Below are 17,779 nucleotides of genomic sequence, written 5' to 3'. Positions count from 1 at the left end.
CAACAAACATAAAAAAGCTTTCAAGCAATATGAAGCAAAAAGTTTCTAAAAAACAGTAATAATAATTTCATAATTTTTTTTACATTATTTAAATCTTTACATAATTGTCTACGTTATAATCATTTATCCATTAGTTTTTCATCTATATTTTGTAAAAATTCATCGTGTTCATAAAAATAGTTAGTGGTACAGTTGAAAATTTTTTTTGAATTATGTCATAAATTATTACGTTAAAAAAATCCTACTTGCCATCCCTGCCATAAATCATAATCACTGTTTTTTGAGATACCCGGAACATAAATTTATCAAATTTTAATGATTACGATGATATACGTGTCTCACCTTACTTTACCTCGTATAGTTTCAATATCGTATCAAGATCAATAAAGTTAAAAGTTCAATAAATACATTAAATTAGAGAGTATTACCTACTAATTACCTATAATAAACAATATAAATAATTTATATTAATGGCAAAATACAAATGTTAATTATTGCAAACATCATACTAACTTAGCGTCAAACTGTAATAAATTATGAAATAATATAAAAATACAACAATCCTAACATATTGTTAGGTAATCTATTAAAAGTTTTACTATACGAAATAAGACTTTTTTTCGTAACACTTTTTCCTTATAGAATTGATAACTATAAGGTTTATGCACAGATAAAGTATAAGGACAAGTGGACGTGGACGACCATCAAAGTTCTTTGGAAGTAAAAATTGCCAGTACAAGGCCACTGTCATTCCGCCCCATTAAAGAAGTGCGTAATGATAGGTATGACCACTGGCCTCGGATTACGGACAAAAGGAAAAGATGTAAAATGGTTTCATGCAAAGGTTTTGCTCACGTAAAATGTACAAAATGTACTGCAGTGTATTTATGTTTAAACCATAACAAAATGTTTTTTTTAAGTAGGTACTGATTACCATACGTGAATATTAAAATATTAACTTATTATGGTCCACTGTTGCACATATGCTATATACGTGTGGTAGATTAAGTTTAGGTAAGTTTAATAAAAAAATTTTATGTTTTGATTTTTACTAGCTTTTCCCAAACTCTTCGTGATTTAATGATTAAAAAAAAGTTTAGAAATTTAAAATTAAAAAAATTGGGCACTGAAGAGTAGGTAGTTAAACTATTAAACACGGGTGTACGCACGCATGGAATACGTGTTTGAACCATAGAATAACTCCATGATTTGAACTAAGATAATTGATTCATATTTAGGATTCGCTTCATATAATATTATAATATTATTACTCGCGTTTTCGTTAGCTTGATTACACGACAATCGTCCGTGGTGCATACACGTAAATCGCGTTTAATTTGAAACGTAAAGTGCACGTGAGACTGAAAAATCGTTTGCCATTGCCGGTGCTCAGATTTTTCATTACATTTTTATGAAATTAGTTTTACAAAAAAAAAAAAAAAAAACTAGAAGATTTACTGAACATTTCACTGAGAAAATCATCAAAATGTTTCACTTTTCTAAAATTATACGGTATACGATCAATGAAAATTTATTTCAGACAGAAAATATTATAGAAGTATATTAAATATATTACACTTAGACGTTCTATGAAATATTTAAATCTATACCTACGTTTCTTACTTATCTAAGAATGACTTAGATTAACATAGTATAATATATAGGTACACGAATAAATTAAATCATATCCTGGTTGTGGCGTTGTTATTGGGATTCGCAATATACTATTGCGTATTTGTAACACAATAAATAGATAGGTATATTATATTGTATACCTACTGTATAAGTACGAGCTTTAACAGTGATCAGTAACAATCGAAGGCTACGTTTACCGTCCATCGGAATTACATTAGTCTTGACGAACTCGTTCATCCTTTAATTCCTTTATAAAACCTATACGATCGTTCAGTCTTCGTATCAATATCGCTATATCGAAAAAATGAAATTTATCAGAAAGTTACAGTAATGTTTGTGACAATTTAAAGTTCAAATTTTTACGACATAGGATATTTATTTTATTAATTTCTATTTTTATTTGGTCGTTTAATTTTAAAACGAATAATCGTAGATAGGTAGGTACCTACTTGAATTTTTCACCAAATATTTTTTATTATTTGTCTAAAAATGTATTATATTATTATCTACCTATACCTATAACGTATATTATAATAATCAATAATGCTTACCTGCTGATACTTACAAATCATATATATACCTATATATGTTACATGCAAAGTCAGGAATTGTACATTTCGCAATTGTAAAGTGATTTTTGTACACATTGCGAAGTGTACAATGTTGCTGTACAAAGTAACTAAATCTGTACAAGTTGCATTATACAATTCGCCATGTGTACAATAATCACTGTACAAATTTCGAAGTGTACAATTGTTATACAAATCACAAAATTTAAAAACATATTCTAAAAATTACAATATAATAACTGTTATGTTTTAAAAGTATTTTTTTAATATTACATATTATTACTTATTAGTATACCATATAAAAATAGATATACCAGGTCTTTACATATTAATATACTACAATCATTGAACAAATCACAAAAATAAGTAATAATATTATGTATTATTTATTAAGAAAATACTTATAAAACATAACAGTTATTATATTGTAATTTTTAAAATATGTTTTTAAATTTTATGAATTGTACAACAATTGTACACTTCGGATTTTTACAGTGATTATTGTAGGTACACATCGCAAATTGTATAACGTAACTTGTACAATCTAGTTACTTTGTACAGCAACATTGTACACTTCACAATGTGTACAAAAATCACTGTACAAATTGCGAAATGTACAATTCCTGACTTTGTATGTAACATATATAGGTATAAGTTAAGTACATTTTAAAGTCATCTGAAGAAGTTTAGACGTTCAGTAGGTAGTGGTAGTTTTGTAGATGAGCCGTTAACATTTAGTACTCTCCAGATGATGAAAACACCAACCGCCGTTATTTCTCCAAAACGTTGTGAATTATTTAATTAAATTAAATGCACTGATAAATTGATAAAACGCATAGATAGGTACAAAGTACTTACTATTGAAATTACAATTCAACACATCAAAAGACCTTATTACGGCTATAACCCTCACTAAATTACCATCCACTAAATGACCATGATAGGTCACCTAACCACATTACAGGGTGCAGGCTAGTAGATAAAAGACATCAGTTTAGCTCAGGCGTCGACAATTAAATCCAGTGGAGATTCAGAAAATTTCAAAAAAAAAAAAAAAAACTTAAATATTGGTTAATAACTGATGTATTTATTTTTGTGTAATTCATATAAAGTTGCACATTAATAATAATGAATTTTCGTTTAAACTTTAAACACGACAAACAATTTTCGATGACGATTTAATACGAACTGAATAATTGTCAAAAAGAAATTACACCCGAACGCGATGTCTGCGTCTTACAAACACATAGCGTGGCAAATTATTCGTTCCAAATAATCCGTTTGACTCTATCATGTTAATGTTACAGTAAATTTATCTAATTTAAAAATTAAAAGTAAGAATATACACTAGTGAACTTCATAGGTTCTTTGTTAAATGCTTATTTTTAAATTTGATAACATGCAAATTCGCTGTAAAACATGAGGAAGTTAAACGGATAATTCAGATCGAACAATTTGCTATTATGCTATGCAATATGCACGAGGTTGTAGCGTACTCTAAGTGTTACAGTGTCCAGTATTGAGTTATCGTGACCATTAAGTAATATGAATGTAAACAGCGACAAACGACGAACACCATCGTAATCTCAAAATGCATCATAAAAATAGATCAAAATGTCTATTATGTATCAAAAAAATTACTTTTGGCGGTCCAGTTATTTTCCCTTCACGGGCCGCCAATTGCCGGACCCCTGATTTAGCAATATTGTTTTTTTCTAATCAGCCGTAGGTGATGATGTTAAATACACAATAGTATACAACGACGATTATTTTACCGCTCAAACACCTGCATATTGATACAATAATTTTATATCCAGATAACAATCGATTCTTATCCTACCCCTCGCCAATCAACGATAAAATGATTAATTAAAATTTGTTTTAGATTATGCAATTATTTGTTTATTGTTGAGATTATGTAACATTAACATTGTAACTCATACACTTAAAAGGATGCAGATAATGGTTAGTAATAACTCCAGAGAAAATGTTTTATTTTTAAAAACATTTTTTGCAATTAATTCTATTTCTTTTGAAATTAATAATTAAGTAAAATTAAATTATCATGAAACAAAGAAATATAGGTACTATACCTACAATAAGGACATTTAAATTAGGTTAATAATTTAAATATATCTATAGAAAAAATAATTCTTAGGAACAATATTTTAAAATTAGAATATCTAATTAATCAATGCAATACCGATGAATATCAATACTTCATTTTACGAGAATTTTTTTTATCGATGAGACATTAAAAGTAAAAATTTTACCTATTACAAGTATAACTATGTAAAAATAAAAGTTTCATATCAATACATAATATTAAATACAAACTATATATTATTAATAAATATGTAACATTCATATTATCATTTGTAACCCTTTTGTAATAAATTAATAATATCAATGCTGTACTGTTAAGTTATAATATTAATGTTACTAACATAATACGAATAATGGATATTCATAAAAAAAACAAATTATAGTGGACAATATTGTTGTTATTAAATAAAACCCTAAGTTATTCTACCATCAAAATAAATTAATATAAATAAATATAAAATAAATGATGTAAGGTGGATATCTAAGATATATTTAATTGAAATATTAATATTCCTTTTTTTTTTTGTACATTGTTATAAAATATAAAAAGGGATGATGGGAATTATAACACATTAAAATAGAGTATTTACAAAAAAAAAAAAATAATAATAATAATTATTTAAAAAACATTAATGCAACATGATTATAACGTATACATAAGTTCATATCGTACATATTGATTCTTAACATCATTTTCTATATGTGGATATCCAGCAACTAACGCATCTTGGGCACTAATATAAAGTGAATTATAAATTTTCCAGTAAACATCACGTACTTTTCGAGCAGGATGAAAAAGTCCCTGAAAGAATAAAATAGTGAATGACCAGCGAATATCTATCGCATTCTTATTAAGGTTAATGTAAGAACCAATATTAGGGGTTCTGAATGGTCTGCCCAATTTTGTAATTTGTTTAATGGTAAACACAGAAAAATATATTTAATTTAAAATTTAAATATCTCACAGAAATAAAAGTACACAATATTTAAAATAAAGATTTAAGTTGATACTTATAATTAAGTAAAATATATTTATAATTTATTATTAAATAAATTAAGCAAATAACAAATTGAAAATATTTCGTTTTCTATTTCCTGTTTATTAATTCGAAGTCACCACAAAGTATTTCATCCAAAGGCCATCCAATACATAAGTCTGTCCCAGTTAATATTATGATAAATATATGAATTATTTATAACATTTTTTTTTTTTTTTGTGTTTTAAAAGAAATGTTGCAACACATTTTAAAACAATGTAGTTAGATAATCAGATATCTAATTGATTTTTATGTAGTATAGTCACAAGCACACGACATCTTTTGTGTCATATTTTTATTCTAGGTAGAGGAGGGTTTTTTTTAAGAAAGGATCATATTATATCTTGTTTATCTTAGTCTCATAGACTAAACAGATAAGATATATATCATATATTTTATTATAATTACCAAACTTTAAATATTGATTATTAGCTACATAAAGGTATTACAAAATACAGGCTAAAGACCACTAAGATAGAATAATATAATGTAAATCTAAAATATATTTCATTGTAGCTACTTACTTGAAGTGTATATTGTAAAATTTTTATAGGACCAAGGGCCACTCTCAAACCTTCAACAGCCTCCATAAAAGCTTGAACCAAATGAGGGGATGTTTCAAAAATATTAGGCCAGACATAGTTCAACAAATGAATTAATGCATCCTCACAACCAAAACCAAAAACTCCAAGAGCCATATGTTTAATAGCTGCACATGCTGTTTGTCTGTGTACTAAATCTCTAAAAAATGTCACATATAAATTTATTTTAAAAAGACACGTAATAAATGAATAAAGATTATTTATATTGAGTATACTCTGTTCAGTGAGAGGATATGTCATAATCTGGCAAAAATAGGTTCGTCAGTACATCCCCACACGACACCCTGCTATTGTGGAACTGGTCTTAATAACATAGTGCAATGTGGGAAAGCATAGAATAGCATATTTTCTTACTGAATAAAAAGTATAGTCATTTATGAAATTGAAAATAATATACTGATATAATGAACAAATAACTATAGATAACTAGTATAATTATTAATTTCAGTAAAATAATTCATTCAGAATTATTATAACAAAACAGTGCTATTGTATTTTAAACACTAGTCTTAAAAAAAAATTGATACACATATTTTATAAGTTAATCAGGTTTTGGTAGCACTTACTATAAAACTGACATAAAAAGAAAAAAAAATTATTTTTACTTTTATTTTACTGTTCATGTAAGGATATTAAACTATAAATTGTTTATAATGATTTTCAAAGAGATCAAGAAAAGTAGGTCAATAATCAATAGTTATGTCCCAAAACCACCAGAATTTTAATAAGTAATTATAAAACAATATAATAAGTATATTATTGTATTTAAATTACAAGTCATTCTACCAGTATAAACATATTATTAAAAAGTGAAGTTTGTTCATTATAAATTCAAAAATTCTAATATTTAGTTTGTAACATGTTTCTTTGTTAATAAAAATCGAGTAGTAGTTCTATTTCTACATTTCCATGTAAAATGTATGATTATTAAGAATTTCATAATAACTGATACAAATAAGTATACATAACATAAGCTTTGCCAGGATCTTTAATCTTAGATCATTAAGCTTGGTATGTCACGATAACTAATATCATTAAAAAGTTTCTACTATATTGTAAAATTATAACATTAATCAAAAATATTGTTTTAATTTCGATTAAATTAAAAAAAATTTCCTGATATGAATATTTAACTTTTATTACCTGTCCATAAGAGCATCTTCTAAAAGAGGAGTGACAGCATAAATATAGTCTTTGCCCATTTCACCAATATATTGAAACAAAAATGATAGTGATTTAAGAACACCATTTTGAACATTTAATTCAGGTACACGATATTCATTCATTAATGCAGGTAATACAGTAAATGGAGAACATGTTTCAGCCACTATAGCAATGGCAACTGTTGTACAAACACGATTCTGTCGTTCTTGTACTTTTAAATTGTTCAAAAGTGTAGCTAATACATCATGAGGTCTGTAGACAAATTATAGTACGTTATTTAAAATAATAATTAAAATTATATTCCCATACATAAAAATCAAATAAATGAATTAAAAATCAATTTTAAATGCTTACCCAATGGCTTTAGCAATATAACCAAAAGTATTTACTGTTGCTCTCCGGATAGCTTTTTTGTGTGCTTTTAATAGTTCAAGTAATTCGAAACATATTCGCATCCATTCTCTTGCAGGAACATACTCTGGTCCTCGATCAGCAATACGACCAACCAAATCAATACAATTCTCTTGAACTTTCTCGTGTCTGTTTTTCAAAATTGGTGTTAACCGAGGTAACAAGTCTTTGATAGGCGGAGTCATTCTTGTCATGCCGATCACGTTTACAATACCTTTTAATGCTCCTAAAATGCTTCCCAACACTTCTGGATATTCTTCACCCAAGTATTCATACAACACTAAACCCAAATGCCCCATCAACTTTTCCTAAAACAATAATAGTTATATAAAATCAAAGTTTAAAAATAATTAATAAAGTAATTAGGTATTTACTTCTTGACAGATTTTCATAATACATGCTATTCGAGCAATCAAATCTGCAGCTTGTTGTCTGATTTTTGCTGATTTATTATTTAATCTCCATAAAATTGTACCACATATTTGTGGTAAATAAGGTTTAACACGTCGACCCAGTTGGTTAACAATCATACCAAAACCATTCAACATAACAACATCCTTAATAAGACAAAAATTAGATTAATCAAATATATTTGATAATGTATTACATAGAAATTAGAAGTTGAGAAATTTTAGCACATACTTCATTTGTTTGTTCTTGGAAAGCATAAAGAATACCATCAATAAGCTGTTCTTCAAGCCTAGAGTCAATATCTGCTGCACCCAAATTACCAATCGTTTTTTCAATAGTTTCCATTACCATTTTACGATATTGTTCATTTTCATCCTTTAAATCGTCAACTATGCGATTGATAATTTCTGATGCTCCAACTTTATTTGCTATTTCCATAGTAGTATCAACTAACTAAATATAATAATAAAAAAACTCATTAAACATTTAACCTTCATAATAATTAGTATATAATATAATATGTACTTGTCTATAATTTCGTCTGTCAAGAGCCATTCTATGGTTCCAGAAATGTCTAAAGAAATGAGGCAAAATATCTTCACGAATATATTGTGGTTCCACACCATCTGTACCACAACATTGTTTGACAACCTAAAAATAAACATGATAAGTCAAAAATAAGTAATAACAAAAAGAGCACTTATTAAATACCTTTAACACAATCTTTTTCATTTCTTCATCTGGCGACTGAAACTCCCGAATCAAGATTAACATCACTTCTCTGGTATAGTAATTAGCATACTCAGCATCCATCAAAGGTATTAAATATCCAATAGCTTTCAAAAATGCAGCTAAACCCTAGGATAAAAATTAAAACAGTTAACAATGTTTTTAAAATATTATTTATAAAGCTTACTTTTCCTCTATGAGTTCTTATACCCTTCCATAAAGGTTTAAGAACAGAATCAAAACTTTCAATACCATAAGGTGTTGCAGCTTCAGCTAACGCAGCTATAGCCAGAGCTGTAATAGTTCGCACTTTTTGTTGCTCGTCTACCAAACCGTGTTCAATAATTTCCACCAAAGAGCGTAAATGAGGTAGAATAGCACATCCCATTAAGATTGCTATTTGTTGTACAATTTTTATACCTACATTTAGAGACAAGATATATCAAATTATTAGATAAGTATCACTTATATAACAATATGTAAATTATTACCTGTATGGCGAGCTTGCCACGATTTCTTGCTTTTACATACAGCCTTAAGAAAAGGCAAAAGTGATGGAATACCCAATGCTGAAGCAACTACAGCAAATGCACGAGCTGTAGTATTACGAACATATTCATCAATATTATCAATATCAGGTCTCATAGTAGATATCATAGTTGCTAAACCAGCTGCTTTAGCTAAATTTGAAATAATTTCACGTCCTTCAACACGAGCATAGTAATCTTCATCAATCAAAAGTGGTTCAATAACTACCAATATCTAGGGAAAAAAATTACTACTTTAATCAGTTGTTCTGTATTTAATTTCTACAGCTGATACATTTAATATTTTAAACGAATAGTTTTGTAAATAATTAATTTTAATACATTTTTGAATATAGCATGATAAACAAAATTGTTGGTTATTTTTTTGGTTGCTTAATTTTAATATATAGGATATTCATATTAAGCCGTTATTAGACTAGGAAGAATATGTGAAATAAATGATACCCGATTTACAGTTAATGAAAAAATATTCATAATAGAGAAGATTGGTAAGGAATTTAAGATGTGTTTAGGTAACAAACAAAAAAATTATTTCAATTTGTCTGTTATACCAAACCAAAAACTTATTCTTTTTAATGAAAAATAAAATTTAGTAATTTAGTAATTTTCAATTTTAAACACCAACATTAAGATAACTCAAATATTTTTGATTAAAAAAAAAAACATTAATTCTATAAATGCATATGACGTATCTATTTTTCAAACAGTGAAACTCTAAATTTTAGTATGATAATTAAATATGACTTACTTTATGGACATATGGTCGGACTAAGTCATCAAGTTTATATAAAATTCTATCAATAACTTTAACCAATAAATGTCGTTCTTGGTCTTCAAGTGTAGGTGACATAAGTAAAGGCAAAATTTGATTGAACAATGGACCAGCACCCAATTCTCTAGCTTTATCTGTAACTTGCCTTAAAGCAGCTTTTCTCATTGGTGGTGTACCATTTTTAATTTTTAAAAGCAATTTCATAATTTTTCTTTCTTTTTGTTCTTCTAATGTTAAACTTTCTTCATCAACATCCATTAACAATTTATCGAAATACTGGGCATCTTCAGGTTTTAACATAGGAAGATTACCAGGTGGTTGATTGTCAACTATTTGTGTTTTAGTTGGACGGTCTACAGATTCTTGCATAAAAAACCCTGTTGGTGTGCCAGCTATTGGTGTAGGCGTAGCAGTTAATTTACGGGCTGGAGTTCGGATTGGTATGTATCCAGCAGGCGGTTGAAGTACTTTATAACCAGGTGGAAACATTGCATCTAACTCATCGTCAGTCAATGGACGATTGCGCTCATCAATTTCACGTTCCCACCTATAAGCCTGTAATTGTTCTGGAGTCATCGACAACAAATGACCTAAACAAATAATTAAATATAGTAGGTGTAAATATTTTAAAATTAATTTTTATACATACCTGGAGTTGGTGTAGCCATACCCATGGCAGTATGTCCAATTGGTGTAGCGGCACTATTTGAAAGTACAGGAGTACGGGGTACCATTGGTGTCATAGGAGTAGCACCAGGTGTCATACCACCAGGTGTAGGTGTCATAGAAGCTCCCGATGGTGTAACTCCTACTTTTGGAGTTGCTGCTCCAGGTGTAAGACTACCAGGTGTAGCTGATGGAGTCATTTGAGATGGTGTTTCATCCCAACGTGAACGTCGTTTACTCGCAGATGGTGTTGGAGTGTCTTGAATTAAATCAATACCTCCACGATCTGTACGGGGAGTTTCAGCCCATCCACTATTATGACCAGGTGTAGCTAAACAATGGTATATATGGTAATTTATTTCTTTTGATTAACTACAATAATTAAAAAATACCTCTTTCTGTTTTAGGAGTTTCATCCCAACGATTTCTTCGCACTGATGTTTGTGTAGCTCCTACATGCCCTGGAGTATCACGACCAGGGGTTGCAGCTCCTGCAGCAGGAGTAGTATGCCCTGGAGTCGCATCCCACATTCTAGTACTTTGACCTGGTGTGGCACCAGGTGTTTCTGCTCCCATTTTAGTCGGTCCAGGAGTTTCATCCCAACGTGATAAGCCTCCTTTAGGAGTCTAAAATTAAATAGTTCAAGATTTAATTTATAAAATTATACATATTTAATGTAAATAATAATAATAATAATTCATACCATTGCTGATTTATTTTTTTTAAACAATTAGATAAGTTACTTACTTCTTCCCAAGGAGTAGAATTAGTTTTCTTTTTGGCAGGTACTCCAGAAGAATCACCATTTTGCACAACTTGATCCCATCGTCCTCTTTTCCTGACTGTACCTTTGGCATCTCCATTAGTTTTAAGATTGCCATCTTTAGCTTTATCTATAATTGTTTTTCGTACTTCATTTTCTTCACCCTTTAATTTTTGCTCTTGCATAATTTGTGAGTATGTCCTGGATCCAATATCTGGAGTTTTCCCACCTAAAAAGACAATACAACAAATTTAACAAAATATTATGATACATACTCATGACTATTAATAATAAAAATTAAAAATGGCAAATGAAAAATTTAAAAAAAAGTAACTAAACAATAATACTAATAGAATAATTGTTAATAATTTGGGCAAATAATATTTATTATTTTTATGTAAAAAGTGTTTAAAACTACCCTACTCCAGCATAGAATAAGTATAATACTAAAATTTGACTTAAATCATAATATCAAATTAATTTAGTTTAAATAAAACAAAAAATTAACATTACCTTCAGCAAACGGGTCAATACGTTCTGGCGATATAACCATAGGCCTACGAACTTGACGAGTATCATCATCTTTGTCTGTTGTTGCTTTTTGAAGACGTTTTCTTTCAGCAAAGGGATCATAGTCATCTTCATCATCTCTAGCCTAATATAAATATGAAACATTTAAAGTTTAAAATTAGATGTATGCAAGGAAATTATAAATAATAAAATGTTAATAAATATAGGATAAATATAGGAACTAGCTTACCTGTGCAATTTCTTTAAGAGCAGCTGCTGGTGCTGTTATAGGCTTTTTATTTCTATAATGTTGATCATCAATATCTTCATCCTAAAATATTAAATATGATACATCAATATGTGAGTAACTTATTAGAGTTGTCAATAATTTATGAAATACATATAGTATAACTTAAGTAAATATCTAATAATAAAAACAATTTTCAAAATATATAATATTAAGGGATGGTTTAATAATAAACCCTGTGATAAAAATTTAATTTATAAATTATATACATTTTCTATTTGGTATGATACTAATAATTTCCTTTTTAATATTTTTTTTATAAATTCAAATTTTAATTGGCTTAATTGACTGAAATATTATAATTATGCCAGATGAGGTCATTTAAAAATTAAGTTTAAAAAATATAAAGTTGAATTTTGATATTTTATGTTGCCTATAAATGTAAATAAGACTACCTATGCATAAATAATAAATAATAAAATACCACTATTTACAACTAACAAATAGATAATCTAAAAATTTTGACTTTTATCACTCAATTAAAATACACTTTTAACATTTAATTTCAAAATTACTTACATATCTCAAAGTACCAATTTTTGCAAAGGATTTAAATATATCTATTTTATTCAATTGAGAACATACTACAGTTAAAATTAACCTTTAGTTAGTAAAATTTAATGAAATAATGACAAAAGATAAGAAGAATTATATGAATTAATAGAAAAATTCTGACTAAACATACCCAATTATTATGATTGTGTAATAAACAAGATACCTAGTTAAATAATTTGTATATGGAAATGTGTAACCTATTGATACTATAATTACATGGTCTAATCAATTGTAAACCTTATTTGATGGTTAATTTTGTCTTAACATATAGCCATTAAATGTAATATCTGTTATAACTTAACTTTGACCACAAGTAATTTACACAGTAGACACCTAGATAAAGACACATGTAAAGAATATATCATGATTATTAGGGTATGTTGTTATTTACAACTAACAACAATAATTTCAGTTGATTGCAAAAACGAGATTTCACTATATAACACTGGGAATGATGGTTGTCAGACACAATTTTACACCCTTATAAGCTACCCATGGACCTTTTGAATATCAATTACATGAGGTCTGATAAACTAAGGCATACGTGTCGGATAGTATGCGTACTTACATCATATTCATCGTTAGGGGCGATGGACGTAACATAACCCTCGAACTTTCCACCGCCGTTATAGATGTCTTGGTCGAAAAATCCTGACGCCCCGAGTCCCACATCATTGTCGTCCTCTTTCTGTTTCTCATCTTTTTTGCGCTGCTGTATTTCGCGTATTTGCGTCTCGATATCCGCGTGCGTGGTCATGGTGAACGGCCGCAGACGACAGATTTATCCTCGGTTCCCGGTTTTTTTTTTTTTATATATAATTATATTATTCGCTGTACGTACCTCTGCGATACTATTCGGTAAAACGTTAACAACGAACACGATATATAACACGTTGCGATTCCCAACCCTGAGCGATTATAGACGTGAGAGCGATCTTGGCGATGATAAAACCTTAAGCCGAACTATGTTGTTGTTAAATTATATTAAATTGTTATAATAAACAATAAATACATTATATTATTACTAAATAATAAACGCATGAAAACGATTAAAAAAGCGACTGACCAAACAACAATCGATGATATTTGATGGGCTAGCCAACCATCCGCAAGGTTGGCAGTGCCGGATTGATGTACGTAATTATTATCTGTATTGTGATTGTAAGACCATGAACGCGGTGATAAACTGATAACTGACTATGATAACAAATATTGTCATATAATGCACAAGAACATAATAAAAAATTAAAATTAAAAAACAAATCGTCGAGAATAATGAACTGAAATGATAAATATTAAATACTGAATACTTTGCTACCATGAACAAGATCGTTCATGATTTTTAAATAATAATGTCAATATTTCAATAATATATCAAAAAGTTATATTAACGCGTCATCCTATTTTTAAATTTTTTGACGCTCCATTTATTCATTATATATAAAAAAAAAATATATTATTATATTGTTTAAAATTCTACCATTACCTACAGATCTATTTTGAAAATGGATGATTTATTTGTGAGTTTTATTAACGCGTGATTCGCCATATCTATATTTATACCAATACTGTTTTGATGCCAATGTTATAATATTCATTTGCAGGTATTATCAAAAACGGTATGCAAGGGTGTTATGGACAGCTTTAAAGGAGTCACTGTATTGTTTGTCCAAAACAAGCGGCCAAAGAAAGTTGGCAGACCAGTAAACTTACCAAAGTATGTAAAAAATTATAAATTTTGAGGTAATAAAGTATAAACTTCTAATTTTATAAATTTAATAAATTCTATAAATTCAATTTTAAATACTAGATAATTAATAAAATCTTGGTTGGATTATTTTTAAAAGTTTCTTAAAAACTGATGACTTGATCAATTGATTATAGTCTTGAATAGTACCTAAAATATTTTCTTATATGATTATGATTTGGTATTGAAACTAATTGAAAATTTTTATTTAATTAATCAATATTAAAAATTATTATTGAATAATGTGCCTATAGCAAGTTGAATGTTTATTCATAGTTATTTAGTTTTTGTCTACTACAGAGCAGCCTACTATGCTTCAACTTTATTGTTCTACTCAATCCATAATGATCTCTTTTAATGAGTTGTAATAAATTATATAAATTAATAAAAAATAATATAACCAAATCAAAAAGTATTAGTTAGTTTAACTAAAATGTGTTATTCATCTGTTGCTTTTATTTTGAAATATTAGAAATTTATAATTTATTTTGTATCATTTAACTTAAATATATGTACATTGTATATATTAACTTTTTAATTTTAATGTGTTACTTACTTTTTTTCAGAGATCAAAAAATGTTACAACGAATAATTCAATGTTGTACATTGAATGGTGGCATATTTTGTTTAAGTATAGTTCTTTTTGAATATGTTATTCTACCATCTTTAGGTTCTATAATGTCAATTATATTTGGGCAATTTAATGAAAATATTTGGTTATGGACAAGATCACTATTATCATGGACATTTGGAGCTGTATGGGTCTTACCAATATTTTTATTAAGCAAAATAATAAACAGTCTGTGGTTTCAAGTAATTAATATTTGTGTATTATAAACATCTAAAATGATTTTATGTATGGTTGTATACTCAACTATACTATAGGATTTTTTAGGATATCGCCGATATAGCGTATAAACAAAAAAAAGGTGACCCACAACAGTTGACACGTATAAGTAAAGTGATTGCAGACTTCTCGTTTAGTATAGTTGTTCAATTCTTATTTCTTATTCAAGTAAGTCAATATTTATGTTTTCAAGTTATTATCATTTAAATAATGTGTATTTTAGAGTTACTTAGTAAGTATGGTGCCATCAACAATTCTTAGTAATATTCTCAGTATTTTGCATTTATCGTTACTTTATTCACTTTACTCATTTGAATATAAATGGTGCAATATGGGTATGGAGCTAAATTCAAGGTTATCTATTATTGAGAACTGTTGGCCATATTTCCTTGGATTTGGACTACCACTAGCAGTTGTCACATCTTGGCCAGAATCATATATTATTAGGTAATATATTTTTTATTTTTTTTTAAATAATTTAATATTTTACTCCACTTTATTTTTTTTATTTTTTGTATCCAGTGGTTGTTTATTTTCAATTTTATTTCCTGTGTTTATCATCAGTGCTAATGAAGTCAGTCCATCTAAGATTAAAATATTCAGGTAAAAGTTGTTTTCATAAATATAAAATAAAATTTTACTATTTTCAAATGTTATTAATAATTTTTCTTTACTTTTAGATTGAAACTATTTGCACCAGTTTTATCTATAACGAGTACCATATTCAATCGCTCCATTGGTCCAGCTATAAAATCTTCAATAAGTACTTTATCTAAAGCTCAAAAACTGCATAAATAAATAAACATAGTTATGTTTTAATATATATATATATATATTTTTAATACCTTTTTTTAATTTATAATTTGAGTGAAAATTGATGCTTTTTTTATAACTGACTTAAGGCTGTGCTACTAAAAATATACTGAATTATATTTATAGTTTATATGTTTACTTGAATGCTCTGAGGATTAAACATATGCTTTTTATTTGTGAATAAATGTATTTAAAATTCAAGTTAACAAATTGAATTACGTAAGAATTGTAACTAACAGACTTTAATAACATTAAAATACATATATATATATATATATAATATTTTATTTTCATTTATAACTATTAAAATAAAATAAACATTTATGTATAAAATGCTTTTAGTATATATTAGTTTTTTTAACAAGAATATATTTTATAGATTTATGTCATTAGGGGTGGAAAAACTAATAATAGTTAAGATAGCTTCATGAATAAAAAGCCAATTATAGGCGGCTCTTGGTTTAGAGTTAAAGAAGTTAAAAAATAATTAAAATTAAATATCAAAATTAATTTTCTTTTGAGACTGTGACAGTAATTTTCAGAAATGGCAAGGGTATAAATTATTTATGAGTATTTTAATTGATTGATCATTGCAATCTTTGACTTTAACATTTTTTCTAGTAGGTATGTGAATCTAGTTAGTATTTTAAAGAGATAAAAAAGAATTCCAAGTAGTTCTTAGTAAAATTAGAAAACAGTAAAATGAAGTTTGTGAGTATCTGCTTTGCTATACAGTAAAAGTCAAGTTTATCTAGTCATTGAGTAGATAGGTATCTGTAATGAATTTAGATTCTTGGCAGACTGAAAAAATGTATTGACTTTACAATAATATATGTTTTATTTTATATATATATATTTATATTTTATATCTTTCATCATATTTTGGGGCGATAAAAATAATTTATTCTAAATTGAAAATTATGGAAAAATTGAAAGTTTTATACAAAATCAGTTTTTAATAAAATCAATTTGGTTTTCTGTGGCATAATTCAAAAATGAATAACAATTGATAACTTTTCATAATCATTTTTTGACAGAATTTCAGAATTTAGATTAGTCAAAGTAACTAAAATAATATGCAACAAATTTCCAAAAAAATCTAACTGCTAATTTGATTCAATTTATTAATTAAAGAGACATATACATGTGAAAATAAGCAGCAGAACATTATTGTTTAAATACTGTTATTGTATTACAAACCAAATTATTTTAATATGTTTTAAATTACATTTTATTTCAGTAATGGTACACCATTTAACCAATAGAGTTATATAATTATATGACTTTTTGTTTTTAATAATTATAATTATCATTTGTTTTATAATATTTCTATTTACCATAATATATTATTTTCATGGACGACTTGTACAGAATTAGTTATATTATGGATCACAGTAATTATTTTTAGGTAAATTAATATTTTTAAATTATAGTTACAAAAATTAGGATAAGAATGGTAGTAAAGTGAAGTTATGAGATACACAGTAATAGAAATGCAAATACTATTTGTACTCAAATTAAATAAAATAATAAATATACTGCTTACTTAAATTTGTTTGTTAAAAGGTTAAAAGTAACATATTATA

General features: G+C 27.3%; 2 protein-coding genes across 3 annotated transcripts; one reads left to right on the top strand and one right to left on the bottom strand.

The window, feature by feature from the left end:
* Nucleotides 1-4,869: 4,869 nt before the first annotated feature.
* Nucleotides 4,870-13,833, bottom strand: LOC112594878 (splicing factor 3B subunit 1). 2 transcript variants are annotated; one of them, XM_025339888.1, is made up of 17 exons: nt 13,355-13,832; nt 12,175-12,255; nt 11,928-12,069; nt 11,399-11,643; nt 11,043-11,277; nt 10,634-10,981; nt 9,961-10,574; nt 9,156-9,426; nt 8,852-9,084; nt 8,647-8,793; nt 8,461-8,586; nt 8,167-8,388; nt 7,899-8,081; nt 7,468-7,832; nt 7,093-7,365; nt 5,872-6,088; nt 4,870-5,112 (listed from the first exon to the last, which is right to left on the bottom strand). In XM_025339888.1, exons 1-17 carry the CDS (start codon nt 13,541-13,543, stop codon nt 4,954-4,956), a joined length of 4,050 nt encoding a protein of 1,349 aa, XP_025195673.1. In that variant the 5' UTR covers nt 13,544-13,832; the 3' UTR covers nt 4,870-4,953. The 2 variants fall into 2 exon arrangements, 1 of the variants encoding a protein (XP_025195673.1); XR_003114675.1 differs by lacking the exons at nt 4,870-5,112; nt 5,872-6,088 and having other exon boundaries at nt 7,272-7,365; nt 7,468-7,653; nt 7,739-7,832; nt 13,355-13,833.
* A 358-nt stretch (nt 13,834-14,191) lies between these two features.
* Nucleotides 14,192-16,201, top strand: LOC112594883 (etoposide-induced protein 2.4). The gene is made up of 7 exons (XM_025339897.1): nt 14,192-14,306; nt 14,391-14,503; nt 15,100-15,346; nt 15,429-15,548; nt 15,604-15,827; nt 15,903-15,983; nt 16,061-16,201. Exons 1-7 carry the CDS (start codon nt 14,292-14,294, stop codon nt 16,176-16,178), a joined length of 918 nt encoding a protein of 305 aa, XP_025195682.1. The 5' UTR covers nt 14,192-14,291; the 3' UTR covers nt 16,179-16,201.
* The last annotated feature ends 1,578 nt before the right edge of the window (nt 16,202-17,779 follow it).

This window comes from Melanaphis sacchari, unplaced genomic scaffold (genome assembly GCF_002803265.2).
Source record: "Melanaphis sacchari strain LSU unplaced genomic scaffold, SCAv2.0 Contig244_pilon_pilon, whole genome shotgun sequence".
In the NCBI taxonomy this organism is placed as follows: domain Eukaryota; kingdom Metazoa; phylum Arthropoda; class Insecta; order Hemiptera; family Aphididae; genus Melanaphis; species Melanaphis sacchari.
Note: the sequence above shows the minus strand (reverse complement) of the source record. Positions and strands in the feature narration are given on the sequence as shown.

Excerpts from the sequence above, each read along its gene's own strand:
- LOC112594878 (XM_025339888.1), bottom strand. The coding sequence starts at position 13,543 with ATGACCACGCACGCGGATATCGAGACGCAAATACGCGAAATACAGCAG. Across the intron at positions 10,982-11,042 it reads AACTCCTAAAACAGAAAGAG|CTACACCTGGTCATAATAGT; the intron begins GTATTTTTTAAT and ends ACCATTGTTTAG. Across the intron at positions 7,366-7,467 it reads TATATTGCTAAAGCCATTGG|ACCTCATGATGTATTAGCTA; the intron begins GTAAGCATTTAA and ends ATTTGTCTACAG.
- LOC112594883 (XM_025339897.1), top strand. Across the intron at positions 15,347-15,428 it reads TAAACAGTCTGTGGTTTCAA|GATATCGCCGATATAGCGTA; the intron begins GTAATTAATATT and ends AGGATTTTTTAG. Across the intron at positions 15,549-15,603 it reads AATTCTTATTTCTTATTCAA|AGTTACTTAGTAAGTATGGT; the intron begins GTAAGTCAATAT and ends TGTGTATTTTAG.